The sequence below is a fragment of the Artemia franciscana genome, chromosome 11 (assembly GCF_032884065.1).
Source record: "Artemia franciscana chromosome 11, ASM3288406v1, whole genome shotgun sequence".
NCBI classification, from domain to species: Eukaryota; Metazoa; Arthropoda; class Branchiopoda; order Anostraca; family Artemiidae; genus Artemia; species Artemia franciscana.
This window is the reverse complement of record NC_088873.1, coordinates 9,484,004-9,497,867: the sequence shown is the minus strand read 5'-3', so window position 1 is coordinate 9,497,867 and position 13,864 is coordinate 9,484,004. Positions and strand designations below refer to the sequence as shown.

The following is a 13,864-nucleotide window of genomic DNA, read 5'->3' as shown; positions in this document are numbered from 1 at the left end:
TTGGAATGTTTATTCAAAAATACGAGACGGAAGAAAAGGGATTTTCAGAGACAAAGGTATTACTATCAAGCTCATAAGGGAATCTTCTAGAGTCTGAGATAGTCTAACAGGCTTTTTACCGAATTCTGAAAGAAATAGGCAGGATTTTTTTCTAAAGTCCACACACAGAAACAAGCAAACAAACGGTCAGATCCAGGGGAACAGAGAGAGAGAGAGAGGGAGAGGGAGAGAGAGAGAGGGGGGAGGGAGGGAGAGGGGAGGAAGACATAAAAACACACACAAACACACAGGCACAAAGAGAAAGGCAAAGAGACGCTGAGACACTGAGCCACAAAGAAAGAGAGATCAAACACACACAAATAAACACAAGCACACAAAGTCAGGCACAAAGACGAAGAGAGACCGGAAAATATACGCTCAGCCTCAAAGGCACAAAGAAACAAAACACACATACAAAGTCAGACACACAGCCACAAAGAGACAGGCAAACAGACGATCAGCCCCACGGGCACAGAGAGAGAGAGAGAGAGAGAGAGAGAGAGAGAGAGAGAGAGAGAGAGAGAGAGGAGAGAGAGAGAGAGAGAGAGAGAGAGGGAGAGAGAGAGAGAGAGAGAGAGAGAGAGAAGGAGAGAGAGAGAGAGAGAGAAACACACGCACACAAAGTCAGACACACAGGCACAAAGAGACAGACAAACAGACGCTCAAACACATAGGCACAGGGAGAGACAAAAAAGCCACAAAGTAAGACAGATAAGCACACGGTGACAGGCAAACAAACGCTGTGACACACAGGCATAGAGAGATGGACAGAAACGCACACACGAGCACACAAAGTCAGACACAGAGGCATGCAAACAGACGTAGAAACAGGAAAACAGACGCTCAGACACACGAGCATAGAGAAAGACAGAAAAAATAGGCACACAAAGTCAAAAACATAGGCAGGCAAACAGACACTCAGAAACAAAGGCACCGAGAGAGAAAAAAAAACACACACAAACACATAAAATTAGACACATATGATTGTTTCTGTCTCTCTCTCTCTCTCTCTCTCTCTCTCTCTCTCTCTCTCTCTCTCTCTCCCCTCTCTCTCCCCTCTCTCTCTCTCTCTCTCTCTCTCTCTCTCTCTCTCTCTGCCAGTGGGTCTCAGCGTATTTTTGCTTGTCTCTGTGTGCTTGTGTGTCTGACTTTGTGTTTTTGTCTCTCCTGCCTGTGTGTATGAGCTTCCTTATGGCTGTCTTTATGTTCCTATTCGTCTGACTTTATGTGCTTGTATGTGTGTATTTGTCTCTCTTTGTGCCTGTGTGTTTCAGCGTCTGTTTGGCTGTCTCTGTGTCCCTGTGTGTCGGGCATTATGTGTTTGTGTGTTTTTTGTCTCTCTCTATGCCTGTGTGTCTGAGCGTCTGTTTGCATGTATCTGCAACCCTGTGTGCGTTTTTTCCTGTTTGTGTGTTTTTTTTTTTGTCTCTCTCTGTGTCCGTATTTCTGAGCGTCTGTTTGCCTGTCTATGAATCTGTTTGCATACCTGTGTGTCTAAGTTTGTGTGCTTTTGTGTGTGTTTCTGTTTCTCTCTGTGCCTGTGTATCTGATTGTCTATTTACCTTTCTCTGCGTCTGTTTGCATGGCTGTGTGTCTAACTTTGTGTGCTTGCGTGTGTTTCTATTTGTCTCTATGCCTGCGTGTTTGAGCGTTTGTTTGCCTGTCTCAGCACCAGTTTGCATACCTCTGTGTCTAACTTTGCGTGCTTGTGTTTCTGCCTCTCTTCTCTCTCTCTCTCTCTCTCTCTCTCTCTCTCTCTCTCTCTCTCTCTCCCTCCCTCCCTCTCTCTCTCTCTCTCTCTCTGTGCCCGTGGGACTGACCGCATGTTTTCCTGTCTCTGTGTGCGTGTGTGTCTGACTTTGTTTGTATCTATTTTTTTGTATCTCTGAGCCTCTGTGTATACGCGTCTGTTTGCCAGTCTCTTTTCACCTGTGGGCCCGATTGTGAGTGGTTGTGTGTGTTTTGTCTTTCTCTTCCTGTGTCTGTGTGTTGCAGCATCTGTTTGCCCGTTTCTGTGTCCTTGTGTTTATTTGTGTGGTTTTGTCTCTCTCTCACTCTCTCTGTGCCCCTGGGTCCGACGGTTTGTTTGCTTGTCTCTGTATGTTAACTTTGGAAAAATTGCCGCCCACTTCTCTTAGACTTAAATAAAAATCCTGTTAACCTATCTCAGAATCTAGTAGAACCCCTGTGAGCCTAGAAATAGTACCTTCATTTCTGAAAATTCCTTTTCTTGTGCCTCTGAGTTTTTGAATGAACATTCTAAACATTGGAGTTGCTAGCATACCCTAAATATAATGGAAACACAGCAAAATAATGCAATAACATATTTTTATTGAAATAATGACATGTAGAATATCATCATTAAAAATGGATTCTTTGAATTCATCTTATAAAATATTTCAGTATGTTTTATCTTGAGATGTCAAATATTCCCTTTTGTGGTCAAATAGAACTTTTAACAGCCTCGCCATACATTTCATCATTAGTACTATTGTGTTAAATGAGTGTATCTGTTGGTTAACTATCGATGGTGCCAGTCACATTTACCGGTGCTTCGTTTTTCATCAAGTGATCCTTATATTCCTTGATGATACTGTTTGTAAATACTCTTTTTATTTTACATGTAATTTCATCGTCTATTAGGACATTATTTAACATAGATTCCTAGATTGCTGTAATTGGCTTGCCTTATTTTTGTCTTCTTTTGAATAATATTACAAGAAAGATTGTGATACAAGAAAGATTACCAACGGGTAGTATGTTACCAGCAGCAGTAGTAAAAAGTTCGCCTCCGTCATCAACTAAAATCTTTAGGATATCATTCTCTGTGAGCAGTATCATCTCTGGAAATGTTACTCTCGCATATCCACCATCAGTAGTGCTGAATTTTTTGGTAACACTTTCTTGAAATTTTTGATCTTCACCTTTCAAAATAAAGATCTGAGTGTTTTTAACCTTCCAATGTATAACTGATAGTGTTAGAAAATGTACAACAAACTAGGTATTGTCAATGACCAGCCATAGACTGCCACAGAGGCAGCTGCATACAAAATCCTGGAATCGGCGTAAACTTGAAATTACCTTAAGCGTGCTAGTGCACGCTAGGGAGCGTCGTTGGGAGGGTACATTTGGCCACACTTGCGTCAACTGCCATGAGTCATCAGAAGAAATGCCGTTGGGAATGTTCCTCTAAGTTTAAGCAATACATTCTAGTGTAAACGCATATTTTTGCCAGACAATGTCTGGAAAATGTCTGGAAAGATAACCAGTGTAGGAGGGTGCCAAGCGGTGTCGGAAGGAGCCAAGTGCCAGCCATATTGTGAATGGTGACATTAATTGCCATGATGGGGACATCACGTTGGGGGTGGCTTAATAAAACACAAACTGCTAGACTTAAAGCATGATTTTTATCATGAATTATCTTTAAATGCCTTTGAAATGACAACTGTGCCAAGGGATGGAGTGTGCCATTCATAGTTTGCCACCGTGGCAAGAATTACCATGTGGGGGCTTCACGTTGGGGAAGGATTGCAAAAACACAAACCAATGGATTTAAATCAATTTTTTATCATGAAAATTTTTGAGAATACCTTAGGAATGATAAGAAGTGCTAGATGGTTTCATGTGCCAGCTCTAGTAATGGATTTAAAGCATATTTTTATCATGAGAATATCTAATAAAGCAAGTAATGGTAATATGTTACAGAGGATGCCATATGCCAGCCATAGTGTGCTAGAAGTCGGGAACTGAGAGAAAATAATACCAAAAAAGAATGAACAACATATAGTATCAAGTCACATGTCTTGCGTTCCCCTTGAATTTACCTCTATTAAGTCATCCCTTGGGTGTTCCCGTTAAACGCTCTCAAAAGCGTCTCTTAATGTGGCTTAAATTTACCTCTAAGGGGATTTTGCAAAATACGAGAAAATTATTATTTCATTATGTACTTTTCAACAAGGAAGGCTTAGTCTAGGCTCAAAGAATTGAGGAATTTTCGTTAAAACCTCTCAGAAATATCACTTAATATGGATTAAATTTACCTCTGATAACCACCCTCCTCCTCCCCTACAATTGCTTGCTAGGGTTTCCGCATTTCTTTAATTCACGCTCTGTTGCTTATATTTTATCCTATATCAGCTTTTTTCACGTTTTATTTTTACGTTTGTTGAGTTTTAATTGCTTTTTTCATTGATTTAATGATTTTATAATTTTGTATTAATAAAGCTTGAATATACAATTAAATAAGTCCGTGCCTTACAAAGCAATGTCTAGGTCACGTTAGAAAATAATAACATTTTAACAAGCAGGTGCACACTGCAGTTACTGGAAATGTGACCAATTTCCAGTAATTGATTTTCTCCCCCGCATGTCAATTATTCCCGACATAGGTTACATCCATCCATAGCTTACCGAATCATTTCTACTAGAAAGTATTTCGCGAATCATAATTAGGAAGGCCTTCTTGGCATAGGTGGTTAAAGCAGCATTCCATTGGGGAAATCTCTTTCGATTACTAAGGAGGACAAACATCTTTGGATTTTATTAATTTCCAGAGGAAAAAATCTTCAAGAGAATGTCTAGAAAAAAAATCTTAAAACAAAAAAATCTTGAGAGAAACTGAAATCTCAAAGAAAAAAACCAGGGACTCTTCACTTGACTTGCTGGCCCCCCGTTGTAATACGTTGATAGGTGACCCAGTGAACGTGGATACTAGTACCTCGTTTTAATTGATTGTCAGGGCTCCCGGTAGAATTGCCTGTTAGGGCCCCTGGTGAAATGGCTCACTATGGCCCCCTTTGGAATTGGTTTCTAGAGGGCCCCGTTGGAGTTGACTGCAAGGGCCCCCCTCCGTTAGAATTGATTGTTAGAACTATTGATTGCTAGGGCTCCGGTTGGAAGTGGCTGCTAGTGCCCCCGGTGGAGTTGACCGCTAGGGCGCCCCGTTGGAATTGGTTGTTAGAGCCCACAATAGAAATTTCACGCAAGGGCCCCCGTTGTGATTGGTTGCTAGGGCCCCATTGGAATTGATTACTAGGGCCCTGCTTGAATTGACCGCTAGAACCCCGTTGGAAGTGCTTGTTAGGGTCCAGCGTCTTGAAGGTTCCCCAATATTGGGCCTGGTAGTTTTCTCCTGGTCCTCGTGAGTTTTTAAACATTTAATATAACAACCAAAGAAATTTTGGAGACAACAATTGCATAAGTAAATAGCCAAGCCCCCTATTATGTAACAACACCTGCATCTTTTGGAAAATACTCATTGTTATGTAAGAAACATCCGCATCTTGAAGAAAATTAGTAACACCTGTGTCTTGAGGGAATCACGGTTAAACTTCTTCATGATCTTAAACCATTAAGGAAGAAAAGCGTAGCGGCTGCGTGTCCTGTTAAATAGATTGAGGCATCACTGCTAAAATATAGTAATTAAGGCAACTTTAGATTTATTTATTTATTATTTAAGGATTAACGACGCTTCTTGACTACTAAGGTCCATGCGTCGGCCCTGCAGTGCATTCCTGTAGCGTGATTCGATCTCTGGGTCCCGTATTACCAAGCTAAGGTCAAATCCACTGCACCACCACAGGACAAAAAATCCTCCAAAATTAAAGTTCCTGTTGATTTAAATCTTCTTTGCAGTAATGAATAACTCTTCTCTTTTTTTCTGACCAAAGGGTTTAAAACTTCATTTAGAAATTTCGCTCACTAACTTTTGCAATAATACATTTCATTGAAGTACATTTTAAGCTTATATAACCTATAATATATAGTTAATAATTCTAAAACAAAGTAGTTTGCCAAGGCACTGTTTGTGTTTTAATAGCATTTGAACGGTATCTTTACTTCAAGGTATTCTTCATTACTCTCCTTTAAAACAAGAAGCTGAAGTCTAAGAGCTCCTTATATGTTCTGCACGGAGGCTGCTGGCGCTTTACTGAATTAAATAAAAAAAAACAAGTTTTTTTAACTGAAAGTAAGGAGCGACATTAAAACTTAAAACGAACAGAAATTACTTCGTATATGAAAGAGGCTGCTTCCTCATCAACGCCCCGCTCTTTACGCTAAAGTTTGACTCTGTCTCTCAATTCTTCTTTTTAAAACAGTAAAAAACTTTAGCGTAAATAGCGGGGTGTTGATGAGGAAGCAGCCTCTTTCATATACGAAGTAATTTCTGTTCGTTTTAAGTTTTAATGTCGCTCCTTACTTTCAGTTAAAAAAACTTGTTTTTTTTTATTTAATTTCTGAACGTTTTTGAATCAATGCATGTTTTGATTTTGGCTCTCCGCAGAGGAATTATTAAAACGAAATTTGCATTATTTTTTTTGGCTAAATGGCTTTCTCATAATTTTGATCGAATGATTTTGAGAAAAAAAGAGCGGGGGAGGAACCCTAGTTGCCCTCCGATTTTTTTGGTCAATTAAAAAGGCAACTAGAACTTTTAATTTTTTACGAAATATTTTTATTAGTAAAAGATTTACGTAACTTATAAATTAGCTTACGTAAAGAACTTTTGTATTCTCATATTTTTATTACATATATGAGGGGGTTCGCCCCCTTGTCAGATCCTCGCTCTTTACACTAAAGCTTAAATTTTGTCCCAATTCATTAAGAATGACCCCAGAATCACAAAAGCCGTAGAATAAATAGTTGAAGTTACTAAAAATACTTTAACGTAAAGAGCGAGGTATTAGAAGGAGGTGAGCCCCTCAAATGGGTAATAATTTCTGTTCGTTTTAAGTTTTAATGCTGTTCCTTACTTCCAGCTGAAAGAACTTTTTCATATTTATTTTTTCATTGTGTTTTTAAATATTGCTAGTAAATCCTGCGCTCCCTTCATAGAGATTTTCTTCCCCCATGACAAATTATCGATGGAAAGTTTCCCCAGCATATCCCCCTCTTCTCAACCCCTCCCCCAACCAAAAAAATCATCCTGAAAACGCATGTACACTTCCCAATAACCATTACTATATGTAAGCATTGGTCAAAGTTTCTAAATTGTTGCCCCTCCCATGGGGACTGTGGGGGAGTAAATCGTCCCCAAAGACATAGTTATACGGTTTTTCGACTACGCTGAATAAAATGGCTATCTCAGAATTTTGATCCGTTGACTCTGGTAAAATAATTAGCGTGGGAGGGGGCCTAGGTGCCCTCCAATTTTTTTGGTCACTTAAAAAGGAACTTTTCATTTCCGTTAGAACGAGCCCTCTTGCAACATTCTAGGACAACTGGGTCGATACGATCACCCCTGGGAAAAAAACAACAAAAAAAAACAAAAAAACAAATAAACACGCATCCGTGATCTGCCTTCTGGCAAAAAATACAAAATTCCACATTTTTGTAGATAGGAGCTTGAAACTTCTACATTAGGGTTCTCTGATACGCTGAATCTGATGGTGTGATTTTCGTTAAGATTATATGACTTCTAGGGGGCGTTTCCCCCTATTTTCTAAAATAACGCAAATTTTCTCAGGCTCGTAACTTTTCATGGGTAAGACTAAAATTGATGAAACTTATATATTTAAAATCAGCATTAAAATGAGATTCTTTTGATGTAGGTATTGGTATCAAAATTCCATTTTTTAGAGTTTTGGTTACTATTGAGCCGGGTCGCTCCTTACTACAGTTCGTTACCACGAACTGTTTGAAACGACTGATCTTACAAATATTTTCTTTTGTACTTAATACAACATTGAAAATAAAAATAAAAATTGCAGTAAAATCACAATTTCAACTGATTAGCTTTCAGCAATTAACATCATTATATATCAAATATTTAGTTTGGCTATATTAGTTCTTTTCAAGACTGTTCAAGACAAATATAGTTTCGCTACAAACAGGCCTCCCTAATTGTAAAAGTCTAAACACTACTACGTCATTGATGCTTCATTCAAGACGAATTATATTACAAATATTTTCAACTACAGCTATTTCAGCATTGAAAATTAAAATAAAATTACAATGAAATATAGTCTTGAACTGACGATATTTCAACAATTAATAGCATTATATTTCAAACATATGATGTGATTTTACTTGCATTTTCCGAGATTGTTCAATACACGTATAGTTTTCATATAGTTTTCAGTAAATCGCTAAAGACACAGTAGGTTTTAAACTTTTACAGTGAGAGAAGGAGGTAAAACCAAAACTCTTGTTTATAGAGATTTTTATTCGTTTCAAGCTTTGATTTGCTTATTCAATTTAAGTTTCACTCATTTGAAGATTTATTTGCTCATTTATATGAGTACCTATTGCATGTTTGTTTGCTATGACTGTTCATTTAATTTCTGTTGGTTTTGAGTTTCATTTATACTTCATAGAAAAATATTTTCGTTCGTTTTGAGCTTGATTTTGATATTCAGCTTAAGCTTTACTTGTTTTAAGATTTATTTATTCGTTTATATTAATTCCTGTTGTACGTTTTTTGTTATAATTGTTTATTTAATTTCTATTCGTTTCTGGTTTCATTTATTCTTCAAAATTTCTGGTCATTTTCAGTTTGAGTTGTCGTGAGGTTTCTATTTCTTCAGATCTTAAGTTTATATGGCCTTTACTTTTCTTTAGAAAACTACTTTTTCGAAAAAAAATTTAAATTACTCTTTAAAAAGTTAAGAAATCAAGGGATCGAACTGATTTTGTTTTGACACTGCTTCATATGTAATGCTATGTTTGGGAGCTTTTTTACAACTGCAACTGTCCCTTATCTTTACGATGATTAAATACTTATGTTTAATGACAAAGACAACGCTGGCTTTACACAAAAAACACGCCACTTTTAAAGGGTACTTTACTATAAGAGCAACAAGAAATTATGTGGAGCAGGAACTCTTCCTGAAGACAGTCATTAAAAGAAAATCTAAATATTTGGTATTTTTTCCAGGACCACACTGCCTTTCTATGACGAAACAAATAGGAGTTCCAAACAAGGATAGGTCCTAGTATTAGACAGTGAAAAAAAAATATACAAAAGCTCTAGATATTTCGATGACATAGTCAATCATTATCATCAGTAAAATAACTACTTACTTACTGATAGTTAGTAGCTCTACTGACAATGATGACTGACTGTGTCATTGAAATATTTTTAGAGCTTACTATATATTTGTTTCACTGTCTAATGCAAGGACCTATCCATATTTGGGACTCAAAAAAATAAAAATAAAACTCATAAACTTATAAAAATAAACCAATAAATAATCTAACTTACGATTATTAACTTCATCGGAAAAATTAAAACAAAATAAACCAAGAATAAACGTTAAATTTAACGCATCTTTGAATCATCACTTCACAAATATCCAGCCAAGACTCAATTTTTAGTTCAATAAGTCTTAGCAGAACTTTTGTGAACTGATGATGCTAAGGTTTTCCTGATCTAAGTTTCATTTTTACTTTTAGTTAACATTTTAAATTTTAAACACGGTACGCACTTGTACATGCGGAGGTTCTTTCATATTCTGGATCTTAGCATCGTAAAAAAGTGGCTACTATAGCAGCTAGCGTGTAAGCAGGCTAAGACGTTAAATACGTTCAATTTCATCCAATCACAAAACGTACTAGGAACCACCTCTAATGCAGCCTCTAAAGCAGCTAAGAATGAAAAATTAGATTTGCAACCAGCAATTCGTACGAGGTCTAATAACTAGAGCCACTACCCTACCTGGTAAGGCAAAAAGATTCATAGACGAAGGTTCGTCAATAGCAATAAATACGGTGAAATTTTTCGGTGAGTGAACGACCTTTCAACTGCCTATTGATGGCAAAGAAAGGGAACCAGTTGTTGCAATATAGCTTGCAGTTCTTGGATTTCGGAATATACTCAGTAAGCCCTACCACAAAACCCGAATGCATTTTAAAGTTAGAGCTTTCAACACAGTATTTGGCTGCATAAACCCTGAACTTCTAGTAAAGCATTTTTCTGCAAAGTACAAGATTGCTTCACTTCGTTAGAGTCTTCGGAGATGCTTCATCGGAGTTTTATCAAAAAAAATTATCATCCATCAGGACAAATTCGTACAAGGTCTAATAACTAGAGCCACTACCCTACCTGGTAAGGCAAAAAGATTCATAGACGAAGGTTCGTCAATAGCAATAAATACGGTGAAATTTTTCGGTGAGTGAACGACCTTTCAACTGCCTATTGATGGCAAAGAAAGGGAACCAGTTGTTGCAATATAGCTTGCAGTTCTTGGATTTCGGAATATACTCAGTAAGCCCTACCACAAAACCCGAATGCATTTTAAAGTTAGAGCTTTCAACACAGTATTTGGCTGCATAAACCCTGAACTTCTAGTAAAGCATTTTTCTGCAAAGTACAAGATTGCTTCACTTCGTTAGAGTCTTCGGAGATGCTTCATCGGAGTTTTATCAGAAAAATTATCATCCGTCAGGACAAAGGATGATTGTCAAGACTTTTTAGAAAGTAGTTATTTCTTTGGCTTTCTTCTAATGTGTTGGTACTCATCTCTCTCTTTTGTTTTGCTTATTGAAATATTTCATTCGCAAGTAGCATTTACTTACAGAATCCAAACCATAGTATGCATACATAAAATTACAATCGCAAAGAGAAGAAAGAGAAAGAGGAAGAGAAAGAGATAAAAATATATAAAATAAGTTCTATGTCCAAAGAGTTTCCATAAGAAAGGAGGATTCAATTTTGGCTGATATTGCAACTTGTCCACATTAAAAAAGATATAAACAAAGGGAGGGAGAGAAAGAAAAAATATACAGAACAAGAGAGAGGCTTTACACGAAGACTAGTAAAAGGAACAGTCATAGGACCCCTGAAAATAGCTGCTTGATTTTTGTACTTCCGCTGGATGGTGTCTTATGGAACTGTTATTGAAAATGCACAAAAACATGACATTGTGTCACGGGGAAAAAGAAAGAACAAGTCGTGGGACTCCCTATATTGTTTGCAATGTCCCCATATAAAATCTAGAGAGAAGCATAGCTTAACTTTACAGTAATAAGTGGTTAAGCCAACATCACACAGAGACGGGTGATTTGATAAATAGGGTGTAAACTTAGGGACAATTTAACATACATTAAATTGCTGTAAAAGCGTCTGATAAAATACTTGTTAATAAGAAGTGTCTTGATTTCCCCTTGGTACAAGATGAATAATTCGTTATCGAGGGATGCTGATAAAGCGAATCCAGATTATGCGTGGTGCCGCACGACAACATCCTTCCTGAAAGGATCAAACACCGTCCATGGGAGTTAATAGCAAGTAGAAGTTTGGAATCAAACACTTCAGTTTCGTAGTTAGTAGTTTCCGATTGCCAGGTTTCCTGTTCGTGGAGTCAACACGGAATTGTTTTCATAAGGGGATTCAGCTTTTAGTGATTTTCACGATTATCGCAAGATCACCGGAATTCTGTCCTGGTCCTTTCCAAACAGTTCACACTGAAGTGGATGAGTGCAGATCCTAGAATTACAGGAATGAAATGTTGTTGGCAGACCGTAAGTGCTCTTAAGTACACACTATATTTACTGACAGATAGAATTGTTTAATGACCGGGACGCGCATCACAAAATCACTACTCATATCCCGTGATACTGAATGTCGGCGTATTTTACTCAGTATGCATTTTGGTATCTCCCCTTTAGGCTATGATAGACTGAAGCTGCTGGTAGGATGAAACTCAAATGCCTATGAAAAAAAATCTTAGTTGGCCTTCTATAATGAATAGTCTACTTTGAATTAACCTATAGCTGCTGATATCCACTATACATTTCCAAAATAATATGAAGAAAACACTCAAAGAGAAACAGACCTGTGGCAATCCTATATCTTGTAACCAGTCTTCAACTACCCATGCTGTGTCAAAATCATCCAAAAGGGATTTTGTTCCAACTGGAAGATGCCTTTTTTCCTCAACAGCGAGTCTCAGCTTTTTACGATGCATAGGGTGAGAAATTCCTAGCCCAGCTTCATATTCTGAATCACTTAAATCTAAGAGAATCTGAAACATAAATCTGACCATCAGCAAATTTTTAATACTCTTACGTTAACAAAATGTAAACATGTCTAATTTTTAATATCAAAAAAATTGGGATTAGGCAAAATTAAAAGAAAGAACGCCAGGGCAGCAGAAACTGAAAAGAATTAAACTGAACAAAATCTCGTCAACACACTCAAAAGCAGAGGGCTAATGAGATATCAGAGAATGTTCCAGAAATGAGTTAATATGCTCCCAATGGCACAACTGATTTTTTACCCCATAATTTTTTAAATTAAATTAAATTAAAATTAAATTAAATTACGTGGTCCAATTTAATGTCCCACCCTTCGGTGCTTTAGACATTAGAGTCGTTAACTGACTCTGCAAATATTAATTTCTATACGTGTTCCTCTTCCTTCCACCCTCAGTTACGGGTTTATTTCCTGTGATAAGTCTCATTTTCATAGCTGTAGGAAATTACGAGGGCAAGGGTTACACACACTACATTATGTGCTTTCAAGAAAACTTCGAAAAATGAGACAACGCTTTTGCGAAATTTTTTTTTGGAAATTTCATGTTCAAATCCCATTATTTTAATATCAACTGCTTTTAATTTTAAGAGAAGAGGGAATAAAAAGCCAAAGTACGAATCTGTTAGTAGGTTTTCACTTTTGAATAGGAGTCTCGGCTTGAGAAGGTAAGCACATAGCACTGCCATCTACTATTGCTAAGGATTTCTGTTAATAAAATAATTATTTTTAAAGCTTTTTTTTAACTGAAAATAAGAAGCAATATTAAAACTTATATTAAAACTATTAAAACTATATGTTAAATATAAACTAAATATTAAAACTATATGGGGAGGTTCACCACCTCGTCAATACCTCGCTCTTTACACTAAAGTTCAATTTTTTTTCAATTCTTTAAGAATAATCCCTAGATCATAAAGGCCTTTTAATAAGAATAGATAGCTCTTTACAAAGTACTAAGAAAACTTACTCATATACGTAATAATTTCTGTTCGGCTTTAAGTTTTAATGTTCCTCCTTACTTTCAGTTGAAAAAACTTATTTTTTTAATTTAATTTCTGATCTTTTTTTTAATGTTGGAAAATCTGGCACCCCCTTCATAGAAATGTCCCTTCCCTCGTGAAAACATCCTTCATGGAAATATCCTTCCACCTAATTCGCTCCCCCCCCAGCCCCCCACCTGAAATAATTCCCCCTAAAAACTTCTTTATACTTCCAAATAGCTAATACTATACTAAATGGCTATCTCAAAGTTTTGATCGGGTGACTTTTGGAAACAATGAGCGTGGGAGGGGGCCTAATTGTCCTGCAACTTTTTTGGTTACAAAAGAAGGGTCCTAGAACTTTTAATTTCGGTTTGAATGAGCCCTCTCGTGATATTCTAGGATCAGTGGGTCGACACGATCACCCCTGAGAAAAACAAACAAAAAAACAAACAAATAAACAAGCATCCGTGAAATTTCTTCTGGCAAAAAAATACAAAACTCCACATTTTTGCAGATAGGAGTTTGAAACCTTTAAATTAGGATTCTCCAGTGCGCTGAATCTGATGCCGTGAAATTCAATGGGATTCTATCATTTTTGGTGGGTGTTTCCTTAATTTTTTGAAAATCAGACAAATATTTTCTGGCTCGTAACTTTTGATGGATAAGACTAAACTTATATATTTGAAATCAGCATAAAAATTCGATTCTTTCGATGTATCTATTGGTATCTAAATTCCTTTTTTTTAGAGTTTCGGTTACTATTGAGCCTGGTTTGTCACCACAGTTCGTTACCACAAACTGTTTGATTTCAGTTAATTTTGTCACATCGTATTCTTGTCTCAGACTAAGAGAGGAAAATGGTATCACA

General features: G+C 36.9%; 1 protein-coding gene across 7 annotated transcripts in view; it reads right to left on the bottom strand.

Annotated features, from left to right (window-relative positions):
- LOC136032777 (kazrin-like) overlaps positions 1-13,864 on the bottom strand; it is a 161,104-nt gene that overhangs the window by 23,018 nt on the left and 124,222 nt on the right. For all 7 annotated transcript variants that reach the window (XM_065713132.1, XM_065713130.1, XM_065713133.1 and 4 more), the window contains one exon: positions 11,814-12,002. In XM_065713132.1, coding sequence (XP_065569204.1) covers positions 11,814-12,002 — 189 coding nt within the window. The remainder of the gene's footprint in view (positions 1-11,813; positions 12,003-13,864) is intronic.